The sequence below is a fragment of the Pongo pygmaeus genome, chromosome 2 (genome assembly GCF_028885625.2).
Source record: "Pongo pygmaeus isolate AG05252 chromosome 2, NHGRI_mPonPyg2-v2.0_pri, whole genome shotgun sequence".
NCBI classification, from domain to species: Eukaryota; Metazoa; Chordata; class Mammalia; order Primates; family Hominidae; genus Pongo; species Pongo pygmaeus.
In genome coordinates this window covers 115,607,844-115,622,500 of record NC_085930.1, presented here as the reverse complement: position 1 = coordinate 115,622,500, position 14,657 = coordinate 115,607,844, and the positions used below count along the sequence as shown (strand labels likewise).

The window sequence follows — 14,657 nt, the reverse complement described above, 5'->3', positions numbered from 1 at the left end:
TACAGCTGGGCATAGGCTGGAATTTGGGACCGTGATCCCCCTTACTTTTGCCATAGCCCCCAAGGACCATGCTGGGTCCTTGGCTGAGGATGAATCCACAATGGGCACTGACTTCTGCTGCTCTAGCCAGGAGTGAATAGAGTCCCATGGCACTATTGCCATGTGGCCAGCAGCAGCCTGGGCAGAGCCCAAGTGGGTGCAGGGTCAGGACATGTCCCCACTCATCCTGTCTGCATAGGGTGCTGGGCTGGGACCAGCTGTCCTGATCTCTGGCTATACCTCAGGAGAAGCATGACAGTAGGGCCTATTAAGAGTGACCTGTTGTTTCTCTTGCACATGTTCTCCTGTGGCTACAGTGTCACCGGTGTTGGACTGTGGTTACTGCCTCATTGGGGGAGTCAAGATGACCAGATTCATCTGCAAAAATGTGGGTTTCAGTGTTGGCAGGTTCTGCATTATGCCCAAAACAAGCTGGCCACCACTAAGTTTCAAGGTGAGTGATCACAGGTTGCTAACTGGAAAAATTACAAATCCATCAAAGGAAATAACCCCCAGGGGAACTTGCTAGAGTATACCTATGATTGGAAACACATAGAACGCACAGTGTTGTAAACTCTCTATGCAACTGCCACAACCCGAATGAGAATGGATGTATAAGGGGACCACTGTTGTAATTCTGGTTATGTCACTAATACCTGTACCATGCTGGGCAAGCGATATCACCTCTCTTATCCTTCAAGCCCTGGCTCAAATGTGACTGCATTCACTCATTCAGTCCTTCTTTTTGTAGCAAATGACTGAATAGTTCAGAGGTTACAAATTGGCTGCTCTTTGGCCAAATTCTGCTGGTATTTATTTGGCACAGCACTTAACATTTTTTGAGCCAACATTTAAAAATAAGGAGATTTGGCTGGGCGTGGTGGCTCACACATGTAATCCCAGCACTTTGGGAGGCCGAGGCGGGCAGATTATCTGAGGTCAGGGGTTTGAGACCAGCCTGGCCAATATGATGAAACACCGTCTCTACTAAAAATAAAAAATTAGCCGGGTGTGGTGGCACGTGCCTGTAGTCCCAGCTACTCAGGAGGCTGAGGAAGTAGAATCACTTGAACCCGGGAGGTAGAGGTTGCAGTGAGCCGAGATCGCACCACTACACTCCAGCCTGGGCGACAGCGACAGAGTGAGACACCGTCTCAAAAAAAAAAAAAAAAAAAAAGGAGATTTTACATAAAGTTCTACATTTCCAGTCCTTTGAAAAACTGGAAGATATGCAGGCCGGGGCCAGGATTCACTGTGAGCCTGTTGGCCAGGGCTGGGCGCAGGCCCTGTTTACCTTGTCCTGAGTGCCCAGCTCCACCAGTCCCAAGAGCATCCCAGCACTGACACCATCCATCAGCATGCTTACACCATCCATCAGCACTGACACCATCCATTAGCATGCTCACACCATTATTTTTCTCACAGCAAAGATATTTATTTGTACCCAGAAAACAAGGGATATAACTAGACGACGACATTTCAAGATGTTCCAAGAAAGACATTTCACTCATTTCTGTTACTGACCAGGGTCTTGTAGGCATGGGTTTGTGTCCCTGGCACGCTAAGTGACTTCTTGTGTAGGCACTGGGGCTGCGACTCTCGTGACTCAGGAGCTTGTAGCCCGGGGTGGGTCAGTGTTGGAGGCAGACACATATGCTAGCACCTGTGACACTGGGTGTTACTGTAGGGGAAGGACAATGTGCTTTGGGAGCCCAGGGGAGGGCCCACTCAGCTCACCTCCTGAGTGAGACCTTTTCACACGCCTGTCACTTTGTGTCCCAATCACTTGGTGATGGTGTTCCTTGTACCTCCTGCCAGTAGTCAGCTCTTCACAGATGTTCTAAGACTTACTCTCCTTAACCTTCAGAACCTCACCTGGTACCTGGTGATGGCTGAGTAAATGCCTGCTGAATGAATAAGCCTCAGTTTCTTCATTACCATGTGACTGGATGATCCTTAAGTTCCTTCACATTGCAAAATGGATGTTTGAAGGAGAGAAGTTTGCAATCTGAATATTGGCTTTTACAATTTCTTCCACACTGTTGGGTAATCTGCTTTTCTTTAAGGCCATTGCAACCGTCGGCTTTGTTGAACAACCTCCTTTTGGAATCCTGCCTTCGGTGTTTGAGCTGGCCCCGGGACATGCTATATTAGTGGAGGTAGGTAATCAGACATTGGCATATATTTCCTCAACTGCTTGCATGCTTGCATTTGTCTCTGTTTTCATGACTCAAGTGTTCAGTCCCATCCCATATCCCAGCCTTAGTGACTTCTGGGTAGACGCATATTCTTGCATTCTGTAGGGTGATGTCAGATGTCATTTGACTGTCTTACGAGCATTTTCACAAAGCAAATGCAGATAGCCCTAGCATCCCATCACAAACCTGAGCCTCGCTAGTCCACACCTTTAGTCTGGGAGCCACCTGCACCAATGTCCAAGCTGCCTCCAAGATCTTCCCTTGGTTCTTCAGTCTGTCTTGGGTCTTCCCTCCCCCAGGCCCCTCTATCATCTGGTACCTGATTATTGCGGTTATTGTGGCTTTGTTCTCACTTTCCTGCTTCATCCTCAGTTTGTATAGTCAGTAAAGCCCACCTCCGTTACGCCTCATCCTGAACCTCTGCAGAAGCTCTCGGCGGTCTGCCCCTGGCTGTGGGCGTCTCCTTTCCTAACTGGCCCCTTTTGCTGCCCCCTTCAGCTGATCACACCTGCTTGCTGGTCCCCAGAGGTGCCCGTGAGAAATGATGACACTTCCTGTCCCTGTTGCAGCACACTGCCACCCTCCCCGACTCCTGGTCTAGGAGTCTGACTCCACTTCATGTGACTGGATGTGGGCTGCCACAGACATGCTTGGCCTTTCACACTAGCCTGCTGAGGGAGGCCCCTGACATTCAGGAGCAAAAACCGTCTGGCTTCTGGGGGGTGGATTTGGCCTGTGCCATATCACCAGGTAGTGAGATCCAGCAGCCCTTATTAGTTCTTAAACTCAGCTGCACATTGCAATCACCTGAGAGACCTGGAAACAACACCAAGGCCCTACCCCTGAGGTTCTGAGTTCACTAGACTGGGCTGTGGCCTGGGTGCCGGACTTCTAAAGTCCCCCAGGGAATGCTGGTGTGCAGCCAAGTTGGAGTTCAACTGCCACAGCGACTCTGCCATGCTGTCAGGAAGGGCTTCCTCTTATCGGCTGCTTTCTAGTTTCAAGCGCCCAGTAGGTTCTACAGCCCTAGGATGTGGCTCTCTTATTCATGTCCCTGCTGATCTGATCCCTGATGAGAAACTAGTTCTTGGGATTGAGACTGAGCCAGTTCAGGGGCTTTGTCAGGCCTCATCTACTGCTGAGGGACAGGTTGGGTCTACAAGGCCCATACACTGGCCAGGTTCCCTGTTCTCTTGGTGTAGTCCAGGCCTTGTCACAGGCTCATCGAAGCTTTAAGGAATTGGAGCTGCTCTGCCCTGGACATCCCCCTCATCCCGTCCTCCTGGGATCTCCAAGTAAAGGAAGAGGGTAGCAGCAGGACTCTTAGGGGAGCAATGAGGGAGCCGGGGGAGGCTTTCCCCTTGGCATTTCTTGCGTATTTTGTTTATTGATTGTTTGGGGTTTTGTCTGTTCCAAAATGTATTCATAGTTCCAAATAAGAAATACATTTGCATGATTAAAAATTCAAAAGAGAGACTGGGTGCAGTGGCTCAGGTCTGTGCTTTCTAGCACTTTGGGAGGCTAAAGCAAGAGAACTGCTGAGTCTAGGAGTTAAAGACCAGCCTGGGCAACATAGTGATATACTGTCTGTATAGACAATTTTTAAAGTAAAAAATAAATTCAAAAGAGCCAGGTGTAGTGGCTCACACCTATAATCTCAACACTTTGGGAGGTCAAGATAGGAGGATCACTTGAGGCCAGGAGTTTGAGTTTACAGTGAACTGTGATTGAGCCACTGTACTCTAGCCTGGGCAACAGAGTGAAACCCTGTCTCTAAAAATAAATAAATAAAAATAAAACATTCAAAAGATGCAAACAGGTAAACAGTGAAATGCTCCCTTTCACCCCAGTTCCTCAGCCATCCAGAGGCCACACCTGGCCAGTTTTCTGAATGCCCTTCCAGAGATAGTCTATGCCCAGATAAGCAACTGCACATGTTTTTACCCCCATTTTTTTCTTCACACACAAAGTTGCCCACTCTATACTCTGTTCTTTGCCTTGTGTTTTCTACTTAACTCTATATCTTAGAGATCATTCTCATATGTTTTAATAACTGCATAGTATCCTACTGTGTGAATGGACCATAATTTAGTTCAGCAGTCTCCTGCTGATTGACCTGAAGATTTTTTTCTGATCTCTGGCTACAAATTATGTATAAATTATACATACATCACTCTGTCCAAGGATGAGTCTACCCACAGGATACAGTCCTTGAAGTAGATTTGCTGATCCAGGGCTTTGTGCCCTCATAATTGTAATGCATGTTGCCAAAATCCTTACCATGCGGATTGTACCGATTTATACTTTCAACAGCAACATGTAAGGGTGTCTGTTTCTTTACACCTTTGCCAATACAGTATATTATAAAACTTAGAAACTGCTCATGGACATTGTATATAAAAACATATACAAAAACGGAGAGAATAATGATCATCCATGTATTCATTACTCATCTTCAACAATTATCAACTCTTGGCCAATCTTATTACATCTATACCCCTCCATTTCCCTCAGACAGTCCCCACCCTGCTCTTCTAGATTATTTTGAACAAAATCAAGACAAAGTATCATTGCATTTAACAGAATGAAACTAGACCTGTGTCTCTCACCATATACAAAAATTAACTTATTAATAAAATGGATTAAAGATTTAAATATAAGACTTGAAAATGTAAAACTACTAGAAGAAAATGGGGGAAATCTGTATGACATTGGTCTGGGCAATGATTTTTTGTATATGATCTCAAAAGCACTGGCAACAAAAGTGAAAATAGGGGCCAGGTGCGGTGGCTCAGCACTTTGGGAGGCTGAGGTGGGAGGATTTCTTGAGCCCAGGAGTTTGAGACCAGTCTGGGCAACATAAGGAGACCCCATCTCCATAAAAAATTTTAAAAACTAGCCGGGTGTGGTGGCATGCACCTGTGGTCTCAGCTACTTGGGAGCTGAAGTGGGAGGATCACTTGAGCTCAGGTGTTAGAGGCTGCAGTGAGAAATGATCACACCACTGCACTCCAGCCTGGGTGACAGAGCAAGACCCTGTCTCAAAAAACAAAACAAACAAATGAACAAACAAAAAAACAAACATGAATAGACAAATCGGATTACCTCAAACGAAAAAGCTTCTACACAGCAAAGGAAACAAGCAACAGAGTGAAGAGACAATCTGTGAAATGGGAGAAAATACTATCACATCTGAGGAGGGGTTAACTCCCAAAATATATAAGGAACTTAATGCAATAGCAAGAAAACAACCTGCTTTTTTTAATGGGCCAAAGACCAAATAGACATTCCTCAAAAGAAGACATATAAATGGTCAATGAGTATATGAAAACATTCTCAACATCATTAATCATCAGGGAAATGCAAATTAAAACCACAGTGAGCTCCCACCTGACACCCGTTAGAATGGCTATTATCAGAAAGATGAAAGGTAAGTGTTGGCGAGGATGTGGAGAAAAGGGAATCCTTGCCCACTGTTGATGGGAATGTAAATTAGTACAGCCGTTACGGAAAATAATATGGAGTTCCTTCAAAAAATTAAAAATGGAACTACCATATGATTCAGCAGTCCTACTACTAGGTATATATACAAATGAAATCTGGCTGGAGTACAGTGATGTGATCATTGCTCACTGCAGCCTCTAACTCCTGGGCTCAAAAGATACCATTTAAAAGATATCCGCACTCTTTATGTTCATTGTATCATTCACAATAGGCAAGCTATGGAATCACCCTAAGTGTCTATTGATAGAGGATAAAGAAAATGAGGTATATGTACACAATGGAATAACAGCCTTGCAAAAGAAGGAAATCCTGTCGTTTGCCACAACATGGATAAGTCTGGAGGACATTATGTTAAGCCAAGCACAGAAAGACAAATACTACATGATTGCACCTATATGTTGGACCTTAAATAATTGAACTCATAAAAGCAGAGAGTAGAATGGTGATTACTGGGGCTGGGGGTTGGGGGAATTGGGGAAAAAAATAAAAAACAAATCATTGCATTTATGACAGCTCACCTTCTGCTCTTTGCCAGTATGAGTGGTAAAAAGCCGTTCTTCTGGATGGTTTTCATTGACATTTCTCTTATTATGAATGAGGGTGTGTGTTGTCATTCATTTAAGGGCCATTTGTATTTTGGTCTCTGTGAACTTTATCTTCATATCCTTTCAGCTTGCTCCCTGCTTTTCTCTGGGGTGGAGCTAGGGTAAAACACTTGGCCTTAGGAGTAAGGTGGGAGGTGGCAGGGAGGGGAACAGAGAGTGAAGAGCAAAGAAAGGGGTGTGTGTCTGAGAGGAGGAGGGTGGGAGGCGGGGAGGGTGGAAGCCCTTTAATGGGAGGTAACGGAACAACCCTTCTCTCCCCCAGGTCTTGTTTTCCCCAAAGAGCCCAGGAAAGGCAGAGCAGACCTTCATCATCATGTGCGACAACTGCCAGATAAAGGAGCTGGTGACCATAGGTGGGCTTGAGTGTACTCCCAGGGGCAGGGCTGGAGAGGCTGCCCCAGCTCCAGGGGCCACTGACCGCACTAGCATTAGCAGCAGCCTACCTGTTCCCTCTGTGTGTCAGGAGCGCACATTAAGAATGCTGCAGCCTCCAGGTGCCAGAGTCTAGTTTCAGGCCCATTGCTCTGGTCTGACTTTGGAGACCCAAGCCAGTGTGGCCTCCAAGACAGTCCAAGGAGCCTTCTAGCAAGAGACTGATGGAAACCTGGGGTGAAATCTTTCATTGTTTCATTTTGAAACTCACTTTGATCTCCTTTGGGGAATTGCCAGTGGCTCACACATAAACAGCCAGAGCCACCTCTAGATTTCTGTAGAGTTAGAAGAGGCATCCTAGGAATCGTGACAAGATGCCCCTGGCCGCCCCTCCCTCCCTCCCTCCCTCCTTCCTTCCCTCTTTTCCTCCTTCCCTCCCTTCTTTTCTCCCTTCTTCTCTCCCTTCCTCCTTAATTGAGTGCCTGCTATATGCTAGGTTCTCAAAATCACCTCCTTTTGGTCTTCAAAGATGTGAGAACATTAACCTGTGTGCGGATATCCCCCTTTTCCCTCCAGTGTGAGCTTGCAGGAATCATGGTCAAGGCCAGCTGCATGTGGATGGCGGCATGGGTCCTGCAGCAGCCTTGGCCTGATTTCAGCCATAGTGAGTCTTCACTGACTTCACTTACCCTACTTTGGCAGGAATTGGGCAGCTGATTGCTTTGGATCTGATCTATATTTCTGGTGAAAAAAGCCAACCAGACCCTGGAGAGCTCACAGACTTAACAGCCCAGTACTTCATACGATTTGAGCCTGAAAACCTTCGGTCCACGGCTAGGAAGCAGCTGATTATTAGAAATGCTACGTGGGTAACCCCTGTGTGTGCCCCAATACCCAACCCTTCTCCTTGCTTACCTGGCCCTGAGTCCCAGTGAGACAGGAGGTCCTTCCAAGGGCCTGGGGAAGACTGGGCACAGAATGGATATCCAGATTCAATTGAGGGATCCAGATTGACCCAGTCTATCATGGAAACCAGTAGCCACTCTTGGCTACTTAAATTTAAATCAATTAAAATTAAATTAAGAGTTCACTTCCTCAGTGGCATCAGCCACATGTAGCTAGTGGCTGTCATATTGGACAGTGCAGATCTGTAAGATCTCCATCCCTTCAGGAAGTTATGTTAGATAGTGCTGCCCCAAGTCATCCTGGACCATCCCTAGCCAGCCCCAGCTTTCCAGAGAGGACATACCATGCCTGTGTAGGGGAAGCCATCCAAGTCCAAGGGTCAGACAGACTATAGTCTGTGGGTTTCATTCTCCTTGCCATTTATTTCCTGACCTGCCTCTGAGCACCACCATGACACCAGGACAAATCTCAGGGAGCCTCCCAACCAGGGCTGCCCTGGGGACCCCAGACATTACACAGGACTCTGTTACCCCTCCCCCAGGATAGCTGCAAGTCCTGCTTCTCCTATGCTATGGAGTTGCCACTGTTCCTGTTGGCAGCCAGTAGGCACATATCTTTCTGGACACAGCTGTCCTGGGAGCCCATAACAGGAAAGGCAGAGGGCAGGGATGGGGTTGATGTGGCAAACCTTGGAAACTCACGTGGTGAGAGACACTGCAGAAGATCTTCCCAATATTGGGGGGTGATGCATAGCCTCCTCCACTTTAATGATTGGAGCATGAGTTCCTGACTTACCATGTCCACTGATTCATGGTAGGTCCAACCTCCAGCTGCCATGGCTGGGAAGCGAGGAGCTCTCTTACATAGTCTCTGTCTTAGACTCCCTCTCCCACCTGCTGTCCCTCACCCAGGTCCCCCCGCCTAGGCTCCTCCATTGGAAGGGTGTGAAGGCTGACCTGGTGTCTTCCTGTTCCTAGGTCCTTTCCTGCTCCCTCTTGGAGCAGGGCAGGGAGGCATGGGGTGGAGGGACCTGGTCCCAGCAGAACTGGGACATGGCCTTGGATGCGTTGCCCCCACAGGCACGTGGAGCTGGCCTTCTACTGGCAGATCATGAAGCCCAACCTGCAGCCCCTCATGCCTGGAGAAACCTTCAGCATGGACAGCATCAAGTGCCACCCTGACAAGGAGACCGCCTTCTCCATCATGCCCAGAAAGGGGGTTCTCAGCCCCCACACAGACCACGAGTTCATCCTGAGCTTTTCTCCTCATGAGGTTCAGATGGTGTCATCTCAGTAGCCACACATGGTTGGATCATGTATTTAGACCCCCCACCTGTGTTCTTTAATCACACTGAAGCCACAGCTGGGCCCACCGAGGTGCCATCCTGCCCAGGCCAGCACTTGGCTGAGTTGGGTTGGAGTACACACCTGGTGTGCGGGGCGAAGCAGCTCATTTTGTCTGGTCTTGATCCCAGACTCAACCCGTCTGCAGCAAGACCCTTGGCCGGCTTCCTCAGCTCTGGGTGTCTCCCACATGTCTACTATGGCAAAAAAACATTACCATCCCCACCCCTACCACAGCAGCCCCTAGAGAGAGTGAGGTGCAGGGACCTGAGGGCCAGGTTAGCACAGCGCTAACCTGTGGGCCACGGTTAGGCTAGAAGGGAATTCGAGCTGGGCATGAAAAGGATGCTCCGGGGCCATTGTTAGTGGGTTTGGGGCTGAGATGAGTGATCCTGCCTCTGGTCCCAGCATCCAGCTGCCTCGTTGTCTGTCCTGGGAGGGTGTGGTGCTTCAGACATGTTGAGGGGCTTTGTCAGCATCAGGAAGGCCTTTCCTTTGCTTCTTGCCCCCAGGCCCAGCTGAGACAGGCCCCTGAGTCCTGGCTTATGTTCTGGAAGCAACTTCACTTTTCCTAAGAAGGGGAGGAGGCAGCAGGGAAGCATCCCTGGGTTTTCAGAAGGTCCTTCTGGTGGCTAGGCTAAGGGGAGGAAGAATTCCCGCCATGCCCCAGCCTTCTCCAGGACAACCTGCTGGAACGCAGTGGTGTTTTCAGGTCACTGTGTTTGCCTTGCAGCTGAGGGATTTTCACAGTGTGCTCCAGATGGTGCTAGAGGAAGTCCCAGAGCCTGTAAGGTGAGAGAAACTGGGCCCTGGATGAGAAGTGGGCAGCTGGGCCTTCCCCCACCTTGGGGGTTCTCCTGGGGAAGGTATCAAGTGAGGGGAAGTGGGCAGCCTGGCCCCCGCAGGCTTTGGGGAGTGGGAGCATTTTTTTGCCTTGCCCTGGCAACCCAGCCCTGCAGTGGGCTGAGCACACTAAGCTTGCTAAACTCACTATGAGGCCACCCCAGCAACTTTGGAGCTGCACCCCAGGCCCATTGCTGCTCTTGGAGAGCCAAACTGGGGGGCCCTCGGTGGTGGTGAGTGCGGAGGGAAGGCTTTGCCCCCACGGTGTAAACCTTCAGGCTGGGGCTCCAGGCAGCCCGGTGCAGAGATCCCAGGCTGGAGGGCTGCAGAGTGGTCCCTGGAGGCAGCAGGGCAGTGCCCCTGTCCCAGTCCTTAGGCTAAACCACTGTCACAGCCATCGGTGCTCATCACCTTTCAGGCACTGGCTAATGCCTCTGATTTAGGGGGCTCAGGAGCTGTGGGTTAGGCAGTGTTTTCTTTTCACAAGGCCAAACGTGGGACAGAGGTAGGGACACGCTAGGACGTGCTTCCAGGTGTGCTGGCTCCTAGCTAACGGTGGGTTTGTGTTTAGTTCAGAAGCAGAGAGCCTGGGGCACTCCTCCTACTCTGTGGATGATGTAATCGTCCTGGAAATTGAGGTGAAAGGCTCAGTAGAACCTTTCCAGGTTCTCTTAGAGCCATATGCCCTCATCATCCCAGGGGAGAACTACATTGGGATAAATGTGAAGAAGGCTTTTAAGGTAGGTCGTTGTCCCTCCCCTGCCGAGGCTGGCTGAGGCAGTGTTGACATGGGTGCGAGTGTAGGGAGGATGTAGCAGGAGGGGCAGATGGTAGCAGCCACTGCATGGAGGCTGAGGCTGTTCCCAGGGCTTTGAAACCAACTTGACTTGCACAGATGCACAGGCCGGGCATGGCTGTCTTCTTTTATCAGCCTCCCAGAATCCTCTGAAAGTTAGGGCTATGGAACCTATTCCCGTCCTTGGCAGAGTATGTCAGCCACATGCACTGCAATGTGGAGGGAGGGTGCTTTTGGGTTGGGAGGCCCATGGCTTTGGGTGGCCAGGAATTAGCCGGGAAGTGTCATATGGACTCTTTACAAGCCCACAATCCTACAGTCCTTCAGCAGGTACAGAATTGACATGAAGGGGCAGTAAATGGGCAGCCTGGTCTCGGGTGTCTTTCAGATGTGGAACAACAGCAAGTCACCCATCAGATACCTGTGGGGGAAGATCAGCGACTGCCACATCATTGAAGTGGAGCCCGGCACGGGGGTCATAGGTACCTCGGGGACTGCAGGAGGGGTTGTGACCTGCCTGGGGCTGGCTCAGGAAGAAATCTTCAGAGTTAAAGGGGCTTGTGCAGGGCTCTTGGTGTCCTGTGACTGCTCTGGCTGAGGCCTGGGATGTGAGGGAGATGAGAAGTCTGTGCAAGCCAGATGTCTGGGCCCAATCATAGGAGGAAACTGCCTCTGCTTCTCCTCTCCACCTCTCCCTTTCCCTCTCTTCTCAGAGCCCAGTGAGGTTGGGGATTTTGAGTTGAACTTTACTGGGGGTGTCCCTGGCCCCACAAGCCAGGACCTGCTGTGTGAAATTGAAGACTCGCCCTCGCCAGTGGTGTTACACATTGAGGCAGTCTTTAAGGTGCTGCAGGTGGAGCTGGGCAGTGGGGTGGGCCCAGAGAGGTGGCAGGGCTGGGACACAGAGCCATCCCCAGGTGGCCCAGTGACAGGCCCTCTGGGTGTCTCAGGGTCCTGCCCTCATCATCAACGTCTCAGCCCTTCAGTTTGGTCTGCTCCGCCTGGGGCAGAAAGCCACAAACTCCATCCAGATACGGAACGTCAGCCAGCTCCCAGCCACATGGCTCATGAAGGAGAGCCCAGTCTGCCTCCAAGAAAGGCCTGAGGATGTAAGTCGGGCACTGCTGGTTCCTCTGGTGCCCCCACAATGAGCCCGTTTAGCTTGCCCTGGTGAAACTTGCCCTGGTGTGTTTAGAGCAGAGCTTCCAGGCTGGTGGAGGAAAAGCCTGCCTGGTGACTTCGGCCTGGCGGTGCCTCCGGTTCTCCCCATCGCTGAGGCAGCTCAGTTCCTCTCTACAGCCAAATGTAATCCCCCATCAGCATTTCCTGTGCCTTTTGCTACCATGGGATTCAGAAATAGGGCGTGGGTTTCTCCCTCAGAGCCGCCTGAGGCAGGAAGAGATGGGCAGCTAGGTTGGGCAGGAAGCCTTCAAGGCTGCTGCTGCTCCAGCCACATTCCCACCTCCTCCCCACTCTCTGGAAGGTTCGGATCCTCCCAGGGATCTGCTACCAGATGGCATCTGGTCACAGGCTGGCAGCCCAAACCCAAGGCTCCAAAAAGAAAATTCAAGATTTATTTCCACTCAAATAGCACTTTTCTTTTCACTATAAAAGTAGGAAAAAAAGCAGCTAAGTATTATCATAATCATATTTAAATGCAATGGGCGATCTGGAACAAGACAAAGTCACAAAAATCACCAGCTACTCGCAAAGTGCCCGCAATGAGTCGTACATCACCGCCCCTTCACCACGGCATGGCTGCAGCTCCCTGGTGGACTGCACATGTGAGACCCTGGCCATGTCTGTTTGGTGACCACACTCTCCTTCTGGCTGCTTCCCACCGAGGTCCCCATCCTGCTTGCCCACTTGCCCTGCAAGTCAGAACACCACACACTTTTCCTTCTGTATTAAGGAGCCCAGGGAAGACAATCCAAGCCACACATATACCTTATTTTGCTAGTGTGCATTCTCTTTCTCCAGGAAAGTGGACTTTCCTTTCCATTCCACGGAGGCCTCGCTCCTTTACCTGATGGCCTGTAGCTGGGCACTCTGAAACCTAGAAGTTATGACAGTGTGCATCAAATTGCCAATGCCATTGCCAAGTACCTGTTACACAGGCTTGGAGTTCAATGCTTTCCTCCCCAGGGCTCATCGATCTCCCACCATGGATCCTGAAACCACAAAAGACTAAGGCTGGGGCTTGGGCTGGGATGGGGCTGGGGGCAGGGTGGCATCAGTATCGTTAGTGTCCACGTTATGTTTAGCCGAGAACCCTTTCTTCAAATGAAACTTGACGCAAAAGCCCAGTACACAGAATAAACTGTGACTGCTCCAGCCACCCAGAGACCCCCTTGTTAAGCACCTCTGCCCCATCCTGCTTCTCCTCACATTCCAGTCCCCTGCACTTCCAGGGATTTCCTGGGATTTTCCAGAGCACAGTTAGAAGCTTACAGACCTCAGCCAGCCTCCTCATTTGATAGAGGAGAGACGGGAAGGGGCAGGGCTTCCCCGGGGTCATACGGCTGATGGGTAGCGGCATCACATCTGATCCCTCTTCTCTAGTTTCCAGTCTGTGGTGTTCTCCCACTGTGAAGAATAACTACGTTTTATAATGGAAATAACTGCCAATGTTATAGTATCGTAAGATAATCCCCTCTCTACAGTTCTCTGCACTCTATTCTTTTGAGCTCTCAAAAATAATGTTGGGATTTGGGGTTTGTTAGATGGTCTCAGATTAGGGGACACAGAGCTGCTGAAACCCAATCCTAGACTACAGCCACCCCCAGAGCTCCAGAGCTCCAAGGGAGATGCACATGAGCAACAAAGACAAAATAAAGCAAAGTGGCTCCTTCCTTACAGGATCAAGTGTCCTTTCTCAGTCAAGGCAGGAAGAATGGAATGTAAAGAGCCCTCCCCAGATGGGGACACTTTTCTTCCTGCTCTTTCCCTTCCCCTCTCCCTTTGTGTGTGTGCCTGGCATGGGAGGAGGGGCAGACCGGGGGCGTGGCGGAGGGGGGTGCGGGTAAATGAGGCTGAGCCTGCAGTAGGGGACAGAAGGAGGGGGTGGGGGAAAGACCACGTGGGTGCAAAGGAGAAATCTGTGGCCACAACAGACTCTCCCCTCCCCTAATCTAGTGACCTGGTAGCTTTCCTCAGTTGAAGCTGTTCAGAGGGCCACCCCCCTAGTTTGGCTCACCAGCTCTCCTCTGGCTCCCCAACTCTCCCCATTTTCCCTGGAGCACCTCCTTCCACCTTCTGTCTCTCAGATCTGGGCCAGGGCATGGGGCCCTCTGACTTATGTATTCCTTTACTTGGAGACTCAGTTTCTATGCTCTTAATCCTGAGACTCTTGTGGCTGTGGTCCCCCACCTGCTTGCCTGTTTCTGGATCCCAGATGGCTCTTGGAAGAGCTGGGGCAGCTTAGGAGTGACCTTGGTTGGGCATGGCCAGCCCCCAGTTCCTCTGCAATTCCAAGTGTCCTCAGTGCTCATCCTCCTGAGTGTTCTCCGGGGTAGGTGTCTCCCTTCGACATTGAGCCTTCGAGTGGCCAGCTTCACTCTCTGGGGGAGTGCAGGGTGGACATCACCTTGGAGGCCCTGTGCTGCCAGCATCTGGAGACCGTCCTGGAGCTGGAGGTGGAAAATGGGGCCTGGAGGTAAGGGGGCCGTGGGAAGAGCCACTACAACAAACTCTATGCATATTCGTGATGTATTTGTCTATATTATATATTTATCTAGAGATGTTCTGAATTTAAAACTATTGAATCCAGAAAATTAGTATTCTATAAAATTTGTAGATTACAGAAAAACTCAAAATGACCTATAATCCATTCCCTAGAGATGATCCACTGATAATATTATGTATATATCTTTCTAGGGTGTGTGTATTAAAGAGATGTAAATTAGCATAACTACTTTCAAAACTACTTTAGCATCAGCTAGTGTTTGCCCTTCTGAGTATACTCCCAGGGAAATCCTTATACATGCACAGTGGGAGATGTGTGCTCATGTTGGAATGCTCAGGCTGGATTGTTCCTACAGGAAAAACTAGA

General features: G+C 49.9%; 1 protein-coding gene across 4 annotated transcripts in view; it reads left to right on the top strand.

Annotated features, from left to right (window-relative positions):
* Positions 1-14,657, top strand: part of DLEC1 (DLEC1 cilia and flagella associated protein) — a 76,313-nt gene that overhangs the window by 39,583 nt on the left and 22,073 nt on the right. For all 4 annotated transcript variants that reach the window (XM_054480683.2, XM_054480682.2, XM_054480681.2 and 1 more), the window contains exons 9-19: positions 357-493; positions 2,106-2,198; positions 6,609-6,699; positions 7,421-7,583; positions 8,704-8,896; positions 9,701-9,759; positions 10,382-10,550; positions 10,995-11,088; positions 11,320-11,450; positions 11,557-11,715; positions 14,122-14,261. In XM_054480683.2, the coding sequence (XP_054336658.1) occupies positions 357-493; positions 2,106-2,198; positions 6,609-6,699; positions 7,421-7,583; positions 8,704-8,896; positions 9,701-9,759; positions 10,382-10,550; positions 10,995-11,088; positions 11,320-11,450; positions 11,557-11,715; positions 14,122-14,261 (1,429 nt within the window). The remainder of the gene's footprint in view (positions 1-356; positions 494-2,105; positions 2,199-6,608; positions 6,700-7,420; positions 7,584-8,703; positions 8,897-9,700; positions 9,760-10,381; positions 10,551-10,994; positions 11,089-11,319; positions 11,451-11,556; positions 11,716-14,121; positions 14,262-14,657) is intronic.